The sequence below is a fragment of the Lissotriton vulgaris genome, chromosome 8 (assembly GCF_964263255.1).
Source record: "Lissotriton vulgaris chromosome 8, aLisVul1.2, whole genome shotgun sequence".
Taxonomy (NCBI): domain Eukaryota; kingdom Metazoa; phylum Chordata; class Amphibia; order Caudata; family Salamandridae; genus Lissotriton; species Lissotriton vulgaris.
Window position 1 is genome coordinate 428,921,098 of NC_141696.1, and position 15,951 is coordinate 428,937,048.

Consider the following 15,951-nt stretch of genomic DNA (forward strand, 5'->3'; position numbering starts at 1 on the left):
TTGGTGTGGTGTGTGTATCGCAGAGTTAGCTCAAATCATGTTGAAACAAGCATGTTCCTAGCCTACGCATGGATGTAAGAGAAGAGTGGGAGAATAGATCCAGTCACATAGGCAGATACATACTCTCTTTGGATTCGACTGTATCATAGTTTCCAAACACTGAAAAGGGCATAGGAAAGTGTCCAGATGCGAAAGTTGATGTCTTTGGGAGGTGCAATCCAGCTCTAGTATAGTGCTTGCGCTGTAGTCCGCTGTAGTCTAACTGAAGCCATATAGAAGTAGCGCATAAGAAAGGTCATTATACAAACGCCATGGTGTCCAACGGGGGTGTCACAGAAACGACCAATAGAAATGTGAATTATTCAGCCAGCCATGGTGCATAAGTCCACCCAGGACCGGCACTACTCCAGCTGTGGAGTATGCCGTGATAAATCCATTTAGTAGCGGCAGGGACAACCAATAGGAATGTGCATTGTGCAGCCAGCCATGCTGTATTTGCTCCGAGGAGTCCACGCAGTAGCAGCATAGTGCAACCCTTGGAAATGTTGATTATTCAACCAGCAGGGGGCTCTGAGCAGTCCACCCAAGAGCGTCAGGGAGCAATCACCTAGAATGGGTATTATTGAACCTTCAATAGCATAAGACTGATGGCTCCACCATGGAGTAAATATAGGAGCAAAAATTATACTCTCATCAATATTGTATGTCAGATGAGTCCACCCAGGTGTGGCAGGAAGCATCCCATGCAAGTAGGAATTATACAACCAGCTGTGGTGCTTGCTCTGAGGAGGCCACCCAGGAGCAGTAGAGAGCAGCCCATAGGAATGTGCATTATGCAAATAGCCTTGAGACATGCTATAGGAGTTCATGCACTAGTGGCAGGGGGAGCCTTTGAAATGGATATTTTGTAACCAGCAATGATATCTTCTTTGAGAACTCCGCTCAGGCGTGGCCAGGGGCCACCATATGTAAATGTAAACGTAAATGTGGGTGTACTTGTAAAGCGCACTGTGACTCCAAGGAGTATCCTGGCGCTGAAGACCGCTGGGGAACCCGTCCTGGTTTTCCCTGTGAGATGGTCCTCTTCAGGGTATCTCCAAGGTGAAACTAGGCATCCCCGGCATCTGTAGAGATGAGGCAAGCTTAATGCCCAGAGTTGCCGAGTGTGTCCCCTGGTTAGAGTAGGCACCGAGGCGAGAATTATCGAGTCCGTTTGACCCTGGTCCATGACCCTGCCGCGTCGGGGATTGAACCCTGGTCCTGGGCCGTTCTCTGCTTACGGGTCTGCCGCCTCTAACCAGTGAGCCACACCACTCCACTACATATGAATGAATATTACCCTAGCAGCCAAAGTATGTGCTCTGAAAGGTCCACAGACGAGCGACATTGAAGCAACCATGATACAACCAGGCAAAGAATATTAAACCATAGGAATGGGAATTATAAAACCAGTCAGAGCACTGCTCTGAGAAATCCACACAAGGGCGGCTGGGGCAGGGTCAACACATAGGAAAGAGTATTATGCCGTCAGACGTGGCATATGCACTGAGAAGTCCACCCCAAAACAATAAGAACAACCTATGGGAAAGTGAATTATGATACTACCCATGGTATGTGCTCCGAGAGGTTCACCCAAGATAGGATATGGTATTATACAAACCGCCAAAGAATATACTGTGTTGGGATCACGGAGGAGCGACATAGAAACAACCATGATGAGACCCAGCCTGAGGAGGCCACCAAGGTAGGGCGCAGGCTATAAGTATGGGCATTAAACAGCCCGCCCCGCTACTTGCTCTGAGTGCGCACAGATGATGCCAGGGGCCTACTCACATAAATAGGAATTTTGTAATCAGGCACTGTACTTGTTCTGTTTGGTCCTATTAATTACAAATCTCTGAGATTATTGCTCACTAATCCCAAACAGTGAGAATTTGCGGAAACTGAAATAACAAAACAATGCTGGTTGAAATTGTTGTAATGCAACTAAACATAGGAGAACCTATGTTAATAGGAAATATGTTGTTAAAATGTGTTGTTTTGTCTTCTATACTATACTAAAATCAGATTTTTTTAAAAGATGTGGCTGCGGCCTTGTGTGTTTGGTCTTTTTCACAAATAGATATTGATTTCCTTTCTGCCTATTGTTTTAAAGAGTATTTTCCTGGTAATCTCTATCATACATTTTTCTGCAGACCAAGTCCTTCTTTTGACTTTTAATGCACCCTGAGTCCCTAAAGTATGGTGTTTTCCCTATTAATATTTAACACAGGAGATGACCGGTTGGGTACACTCCCTTGACCTTTGTCACCCTGTTGCAGTTTCTAGCCCACGTCTTGCTAATAAATTCTTGGTCTCCTCTGCCGACGTCTAATACGGTAGAGTTTCCTATGATGTCCAGACCCAAAGCCTAAAATACGCCTACAGAATTTGAGACACAAGCCAGGAAGACTAAGGCACTGAAACTTGGAATTGTCCCCAAAAATTGTGAGCAACCGGTAAGTGCCACACTACACATACAAACAGTCACTAAGGAGAACATACTGTGACCAGCTGTCCATGTATGATGAGATTCCCTGTAAACATATGTGCTCAGTGCATCATGATCAGTGGTAGTAGGGATTCATAAGGCAGTTTTAATACTAATTTGCAGTACTTCTGTCTTTCAGTGGATATCAATATCAAAAAACCTCTACAGCCGATTCTTCAGATGAGTCCCGAACAGGTATCTCTGGAAATGCTTTCACTGTGCGCTCAACTAGATCTGCTTATCAAGAGAGAAGTCATTCAAGTAAGTAAACAAGAACATGATTGGTTCTTTCTTCAGATTCGCTCAATCCTGTTTCCTTGGAATCAAATAAAACCAAATCCAAAACCAAATTGACAAATGCAGAATTATTCAAAAGAAGTATTATCTTATTTGCCTCCTTGCGGATCAATCCCTCCACCCTTAGGAGTGTCTTTGAGCAGTGCTTTGTCCCACACATTCCCATACTCAAGAGCTAGACTGGCTCTTTCTCATGAAACAAAGCCACTGTGTGCAAGCAGCTGTCATCTTAGTAACAAAGATCATTATCCCAACTTAACTGAGACTAAGATAATAATTTCATGGTTAACCTTTTGTTCTTGATCTAATCTTTATACTGTCAATATGGAACGACTCTATCTCAAATGCTTGCGCCAAATCTCCACCCCAACCTCCCGTAAAGCCTTCCAAACCTTTTGTCTTGCCACCAGGTTGAACTGACAATATACTCTTTCCATGTACATTTTTCTGTGTGAAGTGTTTCAGTGTATCTGCACCTACAACTTGTGGTTAGATCTAAAATGCTGTAATACCTCACGCTCCAGGCATGGTACAAATATATCAAAAATATATAAACATCTTGTGAGTGTACTTTGTGCAAAATAATTACTTTTAATACCTTACACTCTTTTGTTTTTTTAAACTTTATTTATTACATTTTTGCCAATGGATGCAAAAAGACATACATTGCTGAGCGAACAAAGCATCAAAGGGTCCATATATTAGCCGTCATAACAGTCAACCTGGATTTATAATGTTATTGTCTAAGTAGCCGAGAGGAGGGAGGATGTATATTGGAATAGTGTAGGGGGGGGAGAATTGGAGGGTGTCTACGGCGCATGATAATGTGTGGAGCAGCCCATTAGATAGCACAAATGAGGATGTTTCAGCACGTATCGCCCGACTCCAAGGAGAAAAGATAGTCTCGAAGACGTTGCCAGACGTCTTTAGGTTTAGATGTGGAGGGTTGTAATGGTGCGTAGTCCTCACTGACACTGTCACAGTAGGACATGGATTTGAGCCAGGCGTAATCTGTGGGGAGGTGCCCACTGCCCCAGTGAACGGCAAGCTCTTGTTTGGTAAATAGTAATGCCACAAATATAAATCTGAGTGTGGATTTAGGGATGTCATGGGTATAACCCAGGAGCGCCATTACGGGGTCAGGCTATATTGAATGATCTGCCACTGTAGAGAGCAGTGAGAAAATGGAGGCCCAGTATCGACCAATTACGTTTGTATAATATTGTATTTTTATCTTTATGTATTGGGGGATCTAATGTACAATGCTGTAATGTGACAATGCTTTAAAAAAAATAATTTTGCTGTCTTTTATGAATTTTATTCGAAATAAAGACTAATTGAACTGAACTGACCAATTACGGGGCACGTCCAAGTGAGGTGTGCAAAGTCGGCATCAGGGACTTGGGGCATTGAGTCGAGTATGTGGGGTCGAATGAGGCGATGTCTTAAAACCTTACACTCTAACCTATAGTTTCTACCTACAATGTATCATACATAAACAGATGTGCTACATTGTCCATAGTTCAGGAGATGTTACATTTAGCATCTCCATTAATCATAAAACACACAATTAAGAATCAGGAAGACCACATTTGATAAGTAGACACTGGCTAAGATCTGATTTAATATTAGAGCTTAGTATTGATAGCCGAGATTGTTACATCTATTAATAGTAAAGCTATTGCAGCGGCAATAATTATTGATATTAAGTCATCAATGAAAGTCGTGTTTTCTCCAGCATGGATGGTTTAGATTTCTTAACATTAACCTAAAAACGATTAGTTGATGTTTATACCTCAATCTAGTAATTCACACAATGGTTTGGATGCCGAGTTAACTAATGGAGCTCCTAAGGTTAGAATTAATCTGTGCGGCACATGACAGAACACTCAAGTTCAACTGAAGTAAATTACAGCTCCCCATTGACCACACACAGTACCTGATTCACGTTCAAAGATGCTATCTGGCTACAGAACTACTTATTGCCATGGAGGTATGGCATGATATTGTATATGACAGAGGTTATATGTCATTTTCATTTTTCTTCCTTGTTGGGGCGCTTTATGTCCCCGCATTTGTTGTTTGGCCTTCTTTGTGGCACCTATCGTCGAAATCCTGGGTATTATGCCCTTCACTTTCTCTAATACCTTTTCCTCATCCAGTCTCTTGAGTTCCTTCACAACTTTGAGCACATTATGTTAGGTTACCTGTATTTTTATAATGCAGGGACACCCATGAGGGTACCCTAGCAATGTAGCAGGTGGGTGAGGCAGCCTCGAAGGAGGGGGGGGGCTTTCTTAAAGAGACAGGTCTTCAGTTTCTTACAAAATAGATGAAGGGAGGAGAAGGCTCTGATGTGGTGTGGGAGGTCGACCTCCTGATCTGCTCTTGTGTAAGTGTTCAACTGCTTTGCCTGAAGTAGTTTGATGCAATATTAGTCTTTGGGCCAGGGTACTCATGGACAGCTGCAGCAGCAGTGCTCTACTGGTCATCTTCCCCTGTGTTCAACAGCATCATGAACAATTTGTGTTCATCCTCCTCAGCAAAATGTAGCAGAAGGGAGTTTCTTGCCTCTGCATCTGTCTCCTTTATAGACAGAACATTAGTGCAACATCACTAGCGGACATGGTTGGATCGTAGACTGGAATATGCCCTTTTATTCACAATTGTTTGATCCTGATTGCAGGCCCTGTTAGGGTTGGAGAGTGCCAGCGGCACAGCACTGATGGAGCGGTACAGCACAGGAAGAGTTGTACTCTTTAGATGTCCTTTTTAGGTTTTGCCTACACAGCACTTGTGCTGTGCTTGTGAAATCTCTTGTTATTAAAAAAACAAAACTTAAAAGGGGCTTACAGCTCTCCCATTAATTATCATTCGAAATCACTCTAATTTTCTTGCTTGTGACTGGTCAGCTGCATACGGCTCACGTCATCAGGTTTCAGTTCCTCTCTCCTCGGCTGTTCCCTTGAGCTTGGACCAAGTACTGTGTCTGGCTAGCGGCTAGGTCAAACCTGATGGAATTTAAAGGGAGAAAATTGTCCAGAAAATAGTGGGACATGTAGATTTTGGTCCAGTAAGCTCCAAAAACTGCATGCAATACCCAATTTGGCTTTAAAACGCGTAATAGCCTCTACTTATGGCATATCCCGCTGAATGATTATTAATCATGTGGGAAAAATATCGTACCTCACACCAGACCACTCATAATGAGAACCATAATGTATTCAATATTAAATATGGGAGTGCGTAATCCACAAACCCTAGAAGTAAACCATGACTGCAAAGGCAATTGATTTCTGTACAAGTCACAAGAAACACAAAATATATATATATATATATATATATATATATATATATATATATATATATATATATATATATATATATATATATATATATATATATATATATATATATAACATCAGCTGGATTATAATGTGATTGGCTCATGTTTTTCTTAATGTCATTCTTTCTCTGTTATGATTTGTAGTTGTATGGGTTTTTTGTGGACTTTTGATGCCACAGACAAGTGCTAGGGGATATGCAATATACTGGTGCTCATATACTTTTGATAAAATAATGAAGCAAATATTATAGCTTAATTTTGCTTAACGCAAAATTCACAACGCAATGTATGTCACCAAGTAGCATATTGTGTCAAATGTTTCTATCAATATGTGTTTCACGTTACCTTATCTATGATCCTGAGGGGTATATTTATCAAAATGGCACGCAATGTAGCACAGCAAGACACCTTGCTGCGCTGCGTGACAGGGAGAGGCAGGAATGCGCAATATTTAACATTATATGGCGCATTCCTGTCTTCTTGCGCTGGTGCACTATGGGCCACATGCACAAAATGTAGGAATTGTGATTTCCTAATGTAAGAAGATTTACACGTTTTCAATATTGAATCCTAATGGGGCTGCAATTTACCTCCCTCATGAATAATAATGAGGTAGGTCGCAATTTGCAAGACATTAAGAATCAGTAACATTACAGAGGTGGTGGCCTGCTGAGGTCAGCAGATCACCATGTCTGTGATTGCTTTTTAAGAAAGCAATCTTAAAAAAAAAAAAATTAAGCCCTTTTTCTTCAGAGGAAAACGAGATGCATTTAAAAAAACGAAAATGAAACTTTAAAGTTACATTTGTTAAGAATGCTCTTAAAAAAATAATTGTTTCAGCATTCACAAAGGGGTCCAATGGGGACCACTCCCCTTTTGCCACCACAATTGAGGTGTCAGTAAAAATTAATATTTTGCAACAGTTATTCGGTCGCAAAACATTCACGCATACCAATGCAATTCGCTATCTGGAATCTGGACTAGTACTCCCCTTCCAAATACTGAGTTGCTAAACTCAAATTACGATTCTGTAACATGTTATAGAATCGCAATTTGTGTTTTGTACATATCAAAATCCGTTTTTACAGTAATCGGGCCGTTACCAACTACAAACATGCTTTTGAACGGAAGCCCCTATCTGCTGCCCAGCGCCAACGCAGGCCCCTTTACACTATGGTGCAAGAGTGCCTGTGTTGCAGGCAGGATTGTTTTTGTGCAGGAAATGACACCTTCCTGCACAACAACAATACTCTGAGGCTTTTTCCTCTTTCTATGTGTGCTGTAGAATGCACATAGAAAGAAAAAAAAATGAGGAGAAATAATCATATTTCTCTCCTGTGAATTAGTAGTATTTTGACAAATTCTCAGGTCTACCACTCACGGTAAATCTGGGAATGCGCCAAAACCATGGGTGGATGCGTGGGAACACCCGTGCTCCACCCATGGTACTCCTCCCTGGGGCAGCATAATACAAGGTAATGGCTTCCGCTGCCTTGTGTTACTCCAGATTTACCAAACCACTCGGGGCCACACAAGGCGGTCTTGCGTTGCTTGGAAAATCTCATTATAGGATCTGCTTTGCCCTGCTTCCCCTTGTAAGGTTGACCCAAAAACCTTTGAGAAATCTGGCTCTGAGTTTCTTCAATTGTATTATCCACCATCTAATTATAAAAGAAAAGAAGTTTTAAAAGAGATAAATAAGTAGCCATATGTATCCAACATATTAACATTTGATGAACATGATGAGGTTTCCTGTATTTGAAGTGGAAACATTTTAAAACATATAACAGAAACAAGAAATGTATGTATAACCTTTTATTGTAGCCTCTACTAAATCTATATATATACATATAAGTGCCAGTCCTGGTGTTTTTCCTTAGTTTGGACATTAGTTCATACTCAAATGTCACAATACTGCGTCAACTCCATCTCTCGCGGCAGGACTATGTGAAATGAGCCATGATCAGCGAAAATGTCAACTAGAGTTCCTGTGTGTTTTCACTCCTATTAAGGACTGCCACTTGGAAAGTGAACTGATAACATGGCGCTGTCACGGCTTCCGTTGATAACTACAATGAATGGGAGAGAACTGTAGTCTTTCGCCGACGTTCATGAAATGTGACCCTCCAATGGGAGTGATGGTTGAATGATTTTAAGATCAGGACTGTCTTTGTGCCAAGTGAGTTTAATCAATCAGAACTGAGTAAGGCTATGAAGATAAAATGTATTTTAAAGTGACCCCGAGAGTGCGCTGCAATTTCTTTTCATTATATATATATATATATATATATATATATATATATATATATATATATATATATATATGTTATTTTTTTAATTTATATGTGTGTGTGTGTATATATATACATATATTTATATATATATATATATATATTTATTTATACCCATATATATGTTCATATATACTTTTACTGTATTTTACAGTTACAAGAGAAAATTAAAGAAGACATCAGTCCAACAGAATCCGATTGGTTTCATACTCTAGGTGAGAGAATTTTTCTGTGTGACTTTATGGCGGGATACATCTTTATGAGACTCGGTGGCATCACATCTACGTTGTTTGAGATCATGCAAGAGTCCACCATGCATTGCTAGTATAAGTTACGAGTTGGGAGGTGAATGTTTTACATAGTAATAAATGTACACTCTTACACAGATGAAACGTGGATTATTTGATTAACCATGAAAACTGTTAATTTTATCTTGGTAAGTTGAAGTATACTAGGACAATAGCAAAAGTAAAAGAAATGAAAACCTAGCTAACCTAAACCTAATATAACTGCAAGACAAATGACCTTACCGAGGTGTACATTATATTTCCTAGGGAAACTGGTCCTCGTTGTTTTATAAAGAAAAGTGCCAGTTGTAGAGATGATAAATAAGGCTTATCTTATGGTGCCAGAGGGCCTTTTGTGCCTGCTGCTTCTGCATGGAGTGGGGTGGGTCTGACTTGTCTGTCCATTCTACTGATGAAGGTTCCCCGATGCAAGGGTTGGATCTGTGCCAATACTCCACCTGCTGGAGGTATCATTAGCAGAGGGACAGTGATTTTATCTGGTAGGGCCTGCAGCCTCTCACATAATCACATAAGCAGTATGGCATGAGGTAGCGGCTGGAGTGGCGGGGGGAGGGCGGACAGAGGTGTAGGGAATAAGAGTGCAAAAAAAAACTAATTAATAAAATGACAAAATAACTTACCTGACAGCCCTGCCGCATAGGCGCTCCTTATGAGCACAAGCTCCCAGAATCCCCGGTAGCCAATCCTGACGCTGCTCTCCTTTAAGAGAGCAGCGTCAGGATTGGCCTGTGCGCCAGGATTTGCGCTTCCAGGGAGAATGGGAGCCTGTGACTGCTGTTTCCAAGCCAGCAATGCAGATGGGTTGGCGAGAGCTTCACTGTGCATGATGCCTTGGCCGGCCTGAGATGGCTGTCCAAACCACCACTGTCCACCACTCTCCCTCTGTGACTGCCCCCCCCCACCCCTCCACGCGATGGCTCCACCCCCAAGACTTGCTCAGTAGAGAAAAATAAAATGATAATAAACCTGGTTTATTACCATTTTATTTTTCCATTTTTGCCACCGCTGGTGGGAGGTGGGGTCGGGGTGGTTGACTCTGCTCCACCATAGCGGAGGAGTCGCTGCTGTATGGCTGTTTTCAGCCTGTCAAGTGCAGGGAGTTTGCTACACCATAAGCTCAGAGCTCTGTGCCGACATAACAGCAGAAGCTCACCTCCACTGACTTCACAGCTGGCCTGTAATAAACGATTACAGGCCAGAAGTGATGTAATTGTCTTGTTGCAAGAAGTACATTATGGCGTCTGTGATTAGAAACTCAAACTATACTCATATTAAACCTACAGAAAGCAGTTTCAGTTTCACGTTTCAGAATAAACAGGGTGCTCATATGTAGAGATCAAAAACGGTTCCTAAATTAGAGATATAAACAGTGCTTTACATTAACATATAAACGTGCTATTCTTTATCGTTTATAAGTTCCTATGCCTTTTTTTAGTCAATATAAGAACAATAAAGACATATTAATAATAACAGACCAAGTACCGTTTTTAAAAAAACACAGCACGTTAAGATTTTTCAATCAATATGAATTAAATTAAATGAAGAGCATAAGGAAAACTGATTTTTGCGAATCCACAAAGTAATACATTCACAGCCAGATTCATCAAGCTTAATTGCGCTCGCAAAGGGCCAGATTCTGAGAATCTGGCCCTTTGCGAGTGCAATTTTTGCATTTGGGATTCATCATCCCAAAGGCAAAAATCGCTATTAAAGAATTAGCATATTTGCGAGGAATTGCATTTAAGGAATCTCTATTTGAGATTCCTTAAATGCAATTCATGAACCATTTTAAATTTGCGAAATCGCAATTTTGGGCCGCTATTTACCACAAGGTCAAACCTCGTGGTATATAGCGAAAACTTAGAAAAATGCATTTAAATGCATTTTTCTAAGTTGCATGTTACACACACACATGTCCTTTGGACATGTGTGTGCGCAACACCAATGTAGATTACATTTCAGGGGTGCTACAGGGTGTCCTTTGGACACCCTTGGCACCCTTGAAATCGCATCCTTATTTGCGATTAGCAAATTGCTAATCGCAAATAAGGAATGACTCCCCATTCATTCCTATGGGCCTTTAGGTCCATAGGAATGAATGGGGAGTTATTCCTTATTTGCGATTAGCAATTTGCTAATCGCAAATAAGGAGGCTGTAGGAATCTCAATTTATTTAGCGATTTCTACATGAATACCGATTTGCAAGTCCTTAATAGTGATTCCTTAATAATCGCTATTAAGGACTCGCAAATCGGGACATTGATGAATCTACCTGTATGAGGGCTAATTTCAGAATTTGCTTTCATTATCTGTACCGTGTCAAATAGGCTCTAAGCAGAACACTGGTTTCCACCCACTCACTGATGATAGGGTGAGCTGTTGACATAGTTTTAAACACACACAGGATGTTTCCTATTTTTCGCTGACTAGAGGGATCATGGCAGAAAATCATTGTGGAGGAAAAAAAAAATCTTTGCTTACAACTAAGGCCATTACATGTGGAAGGCAACAGGTCTCTGTATGTTTGATACAAGCACATGATAGCTTAGTTAGCGCGTTTGCTAGCCTTGGAGGAGTATACAGCATTATTATTTTGCTTTTCAGGTTAATGACCATTGCACGAGGACCAGAGATTTCCAAAGTGTGTTGGAGCTTATATGACATTCTATATCTTTCACCCATTTAGTTGTTAGAAGCTGTGCAGTCAATATGAGGGTATAATGTGTCTTCCTAGTTTTAAAAGCAAGGAAGATCTTAATGAAAAGGTTGGATTTATGATATATTCCGTTGTTGAAAAATAAGAGTAAGCATGACAAAACTTGAATGTATTTGAAACGCTATCTCTGAAGGAGACCTAAATGGATTAAACAATCTTTAAATGTGTTAACTTATGTTCTCGTCACAGCCATTGCCTTTACAAAGGTTCTCTGTACCAACTGAGTCTATCAAAATCGGCGAAAAGTGAAGCTTAAGCCATCCTATCAGCCTTTATGGACTGCTAGATAGGCCTTTATAAAGAAGATAGAGGGACATGAGACTCCATATAGTTAATTAGAAAGTGTGCAGATTTGATTGGTTTTTCTTCAATGTCACTTTCTTGAAGTAAAGGAGTGAAACGCGGGATGGCTTGGGGTGATGGCCACTGGTATTGAACTTCATCATAAGATAAACTCTTGCACACCTCTCAGACCATTTCAAATCAGGAAACCAAAGCCCACCAACACAGGTCAGACATTTTTGCGATTCATAGGCTCTTCTAGCCACCTTAGTACCACAAACAAAGTGAATGATAAAGTCTACTAGGTTCTGAAATTATGTAGTTAAGCATAATAATGGACTTCTCAAAAAACATATAGGAAAGGTGAAAGACTAAGCACTTTTATCAGATTAACTCACACAATTGAGGTGATAGGAGGAGTGCACAATTGTCTAAATGTAAAACTGTCGCAAGTTGTAAAGTGATGTTCCTGATTTGCTATAATGTTTCTGCCATTAGTGTTTTTATCTGTATTATTGATATGGATAATATAAGTGCTAAATATTTCAGCAGTAGGAGACACAAATAATGTATAAAAGCTGAAAGAGGTGGTAGCAACATTAACCGCAATGGTGTTGCGGAACAGAAATAAGAGATAAGTGTGGCGATGTATCCATCACTACTGTGAGCCCTGGTGGAGTAGGGAGATGCAGTTCAGTTTGATGTTCATCTGCTAACACTGTAGGTCCCAGGCTGCCTCTTCCAAAATATGGATGTTGTCCAACAAACACCCGCTGTGTTGAGCCCACTACAGGCACAAGCTCCACTTGAGGGCCTGTATGTACCACCATTCCAAAGAAATCAGCGGAATTCATGAGGTAAAGAGGCCAAGAAGACTCAGAAGAGTACATGCCAGAACCCAGGAGTGAACCTGAAAAATTGGGTCAATACCCAGAACCTCCCAGACACACTGCAGGTGTGGAAAAGCTTTGCATTCCACTGGTCAGGATGGCTCCTATGAAAGGATCCTACCTCATAGGGTAGAGGTGGGACGTCGACCAATTGACAAAAAACCCCAGGGATGACAGATGGCAAACAGTTGTCTGCACCTCACTGCTAAGAGTCCCCTTCAGTAGCCAGTTGTCGAGGTATGGGAGTTCATGTATCCTGCATTCACCACCCTCAACTTCGTAAGTACCTGTGGGGCTGAGGTGAGGCCAAAGCATAGGACAGTGAACTGGCAGTGTTTGTAGCCCACCAGAAACCGAAGGAAACCTCTGTGGGACTGCGGAACAAGTACATCAAACTAATCATCCTGCCACTCCAAGAACATCATCCAGTCCCCTGGATCCATGGTAAAAGAACCTAGGAGAGGATGAAAATCCTGAATTTGTCTTTCTGAGGGAAGATGCCTAGCAGTCAAAGCTCCAAAATTGGGTGGAGCCCTCTGTTGTTTTAGGGCACCAGAAATAGTGGCAGTAACACCACCTGCCTATCTCAGCCCCTGGGACTCTATCTTTGGCATCTTTGTACAGCAGAGACTGAGTCTCCTGTGCCAGAATGGAGGCATGGTCTGCCAAAGTCTTAACAGAAACAGGTAGATCATGAGGGGCAGTGGATTTGAAGGGAAGGGCATATTAATGCTGAATTAACTGCTGTGCCTACTGGTCTGAAATTATATGCCAGTTTAGCTGAAAAAGATAATTCTGCCCCTTACTGGTTGCATGTGACCATGGAAGAGGAAATCAAAGCATCTTGCCCATAACAGGTTTGGAGGAGGAGGACTACTGTCCATGGTGACGCCCATGGCCTCTGCCGCCACCACACCCTCCTGAGGCCCAAAAGGGTTGTGCTGGCTACTTTACAAATTGCAACGGCTGCCACTGGTGATATGCAAAGCCCTAGGAGTATCCCTGAATTTCCAGTATTGCAGATAGAATTGATGTGCCAAATAGACCAAATTTAAGTTGCTGGTCAAAGAATGGTGATCCGTAAAGCACTCCAATGCAGAGTCAGCTGTTTCACCAAAAAGCCTGGGAACATCTAATAGCATATATATAAGGGATGCCTGCATGTCACCAGTAAACTCAATGGCGTGCATCCAGGCATGACACACTGATTATGACTCCGGTGCCCATAGCATGATCCACACTGTCCGTCGTGTCCAGACCAACAGTCAAAACACATGTAGCTGTGTCCTGTCCATCTTGGATTGTCTGAGTGACCTAAATTTGTCAGGGATGGCCGGTAGAACCTCACTATCCATATCCCACAAGACATGTGTTTAGCTTTCCGCAGAGGAAAAGGCTTTTGCAGAATGTGTAAATGTGCATCAACTGTCTGTCCGGCGATACAGTGCAGAACGCATTGGGATTTGCCTTGCTGATGGAAGCCTGATCCACCAGGCTCTCAGGAGGTGGATGCTGGTTCACAGCTGCTGGGTCCCCGGGGACAGGTCTATGCTGTAGCCAACGGTTGACTCACAGAGAAATCAGAAAATGGTCTAGACCAGGTTGCTATCAACGTTTTTGTAAAAGCCTCTTAAATAGGCACCAAGGCTCTGAACTAGCATGGCCAGGCTGCACAATTTCTGTCAGTACATGTGCCTTGGTCTGTATGGTGGGCACTCTGTGGGGGCATAAGCCCAGATGGATGTCCAACAGGAGTAGTTGGTGCAAGGATGAGCCCCACCTGCAGAAGTCCCGCTGGGAGCACCAGCTGCTCTACTATAGTGCCTGAAAGCACTGCTCAGACAGCAGGCATCATCCTGAAATACTTCTGCAGTGCCTTTCTGGTCCTTTCATTCCTACTGCACAACTTCTACCCAGAGCAGAAGTAGTGACATATGAAGGCAATTCCCTGTTAGATGTTTTGTGGAGAAGCTTGTCCCTCGACTTCATCTTCAACTTACCTAAGGACTTTCCTACTGACAGCAACTTCAAGTGGGACCAGATTCTGGAGCAGAGGGTGGTATGAGACTTGGAGCAGGTCCATTGATTGGAGGGGAGCCCACACCCTTTCTTGTGTTCGGAGACTTACAGCTTCTTCTTCTGCTCCCTAGAAATCATGCCCGGTCCATAGACACCACAGACATATATATCTGTCGTATTATTCTGGCCCTACTCATTTTCTTTCCTTGTATATATTCTATTTGTAATCACCCTGTGCATATTATATGCACCATGTTCTACCAATGAGCACAAATGTCACTTCAGTACACATCACTGTAGACATCACCTTGTTTTGACAGCTTTGTTTAAAAACGTGCAAGTATATATAAATGCATTAATTTATATAAAAATACCAGAATTCTCACCAATTTCCATCAGTGTTCTTTGTTACGTGTTCCATTGTCTCTAAACATTGCAGATTACATTAATGAAGTTTGTATAATAATACTCAAAGAAATAGTTCTTCTAAAAGAAATAGTGCGTACACCCGACAGAACCATTGTTTTTGTTTGTATAAGATCTGCTTCCTGCAGACATGGTGTAGATCTGTGACCAAGCTCTGCTACCTGCAGTCACTGTTTGAAGCCTGTGGTATTCGGGGCAAACATTTTCTTAGCAGACATTATAGGAAACAGGTTTTTTTGATCTGTAAATACTGATGAAAAGTTAGGAGTAGAGCTCTGTATCGGCCTCAAAGGGCACCGAAAGAAAGAAATTTACATCAGTGGTGGCCCCTTTATACAGCTCCATGTTGTCAATTCCTGGGGCAGAGCGAGGTTGCTGCGCAACCATTGGCACCACCTATCCGCGTATAGTCGCTTTGAAAAGATCTGCATTCTGTCTGACATATGGGGGGAATTCAAAAGTTGAGGAATCTGCATATAGAAGTATGTGCCATGAGCTTCCAGTTACTCTAGCAGAACAATTTAGTTGGAAAGTTGCACTACGAATGCTTTGATCACATTTAAAAAAAACATGTCTCACTTTGCCTCACCGGAATTATTAGCAACTCCTGCAATTTGGTTTAAATTATGTGAAAGGAGGGGCCCCCTTGAGTGGAAAAATCCCTGTCTATTTGGATCACTAATCTGGCACTTATTCCAAAATAGAGTGGTTAAATTAAAGGATTCGCTAGGACATCTACTCACTCAATTTGATTCCCTGGCTTTCCGATCCTCAAACTCCATCATTGATCAATGATGCACCCTTCTGAAAAAAGTAAGAATGTGGTTAACTTAATTTGGCAAAACA

The 15,951-nt window shown here is 41.7% G+C and overlaps 1 protein-coding gene across 1 annotated transcript in view; it reads left to right on the forward strand.

Moving 5' to 3' along the window:
- LOC147697137 (uncharacterized) overlaps positions 1–15,951 on the forward strand; it is a 114,529-nt gene that overhangs the window by 1,708 nt on the left and 96,870 nt on the right. The window contains exons 2-3 of the mRNA XM_086933294.1: positions 2,670–2,791; positions 8,619–8,679. Coding sequence (XP_086789420.1) covers positions 2,670–2,791; positions 8,619–8,679 — 183 coding nt within the window. The remainder of the gene's footprint in view (positions 1–2,669; positions 2,792–8,618; positions 8,680–15,951) is intronic.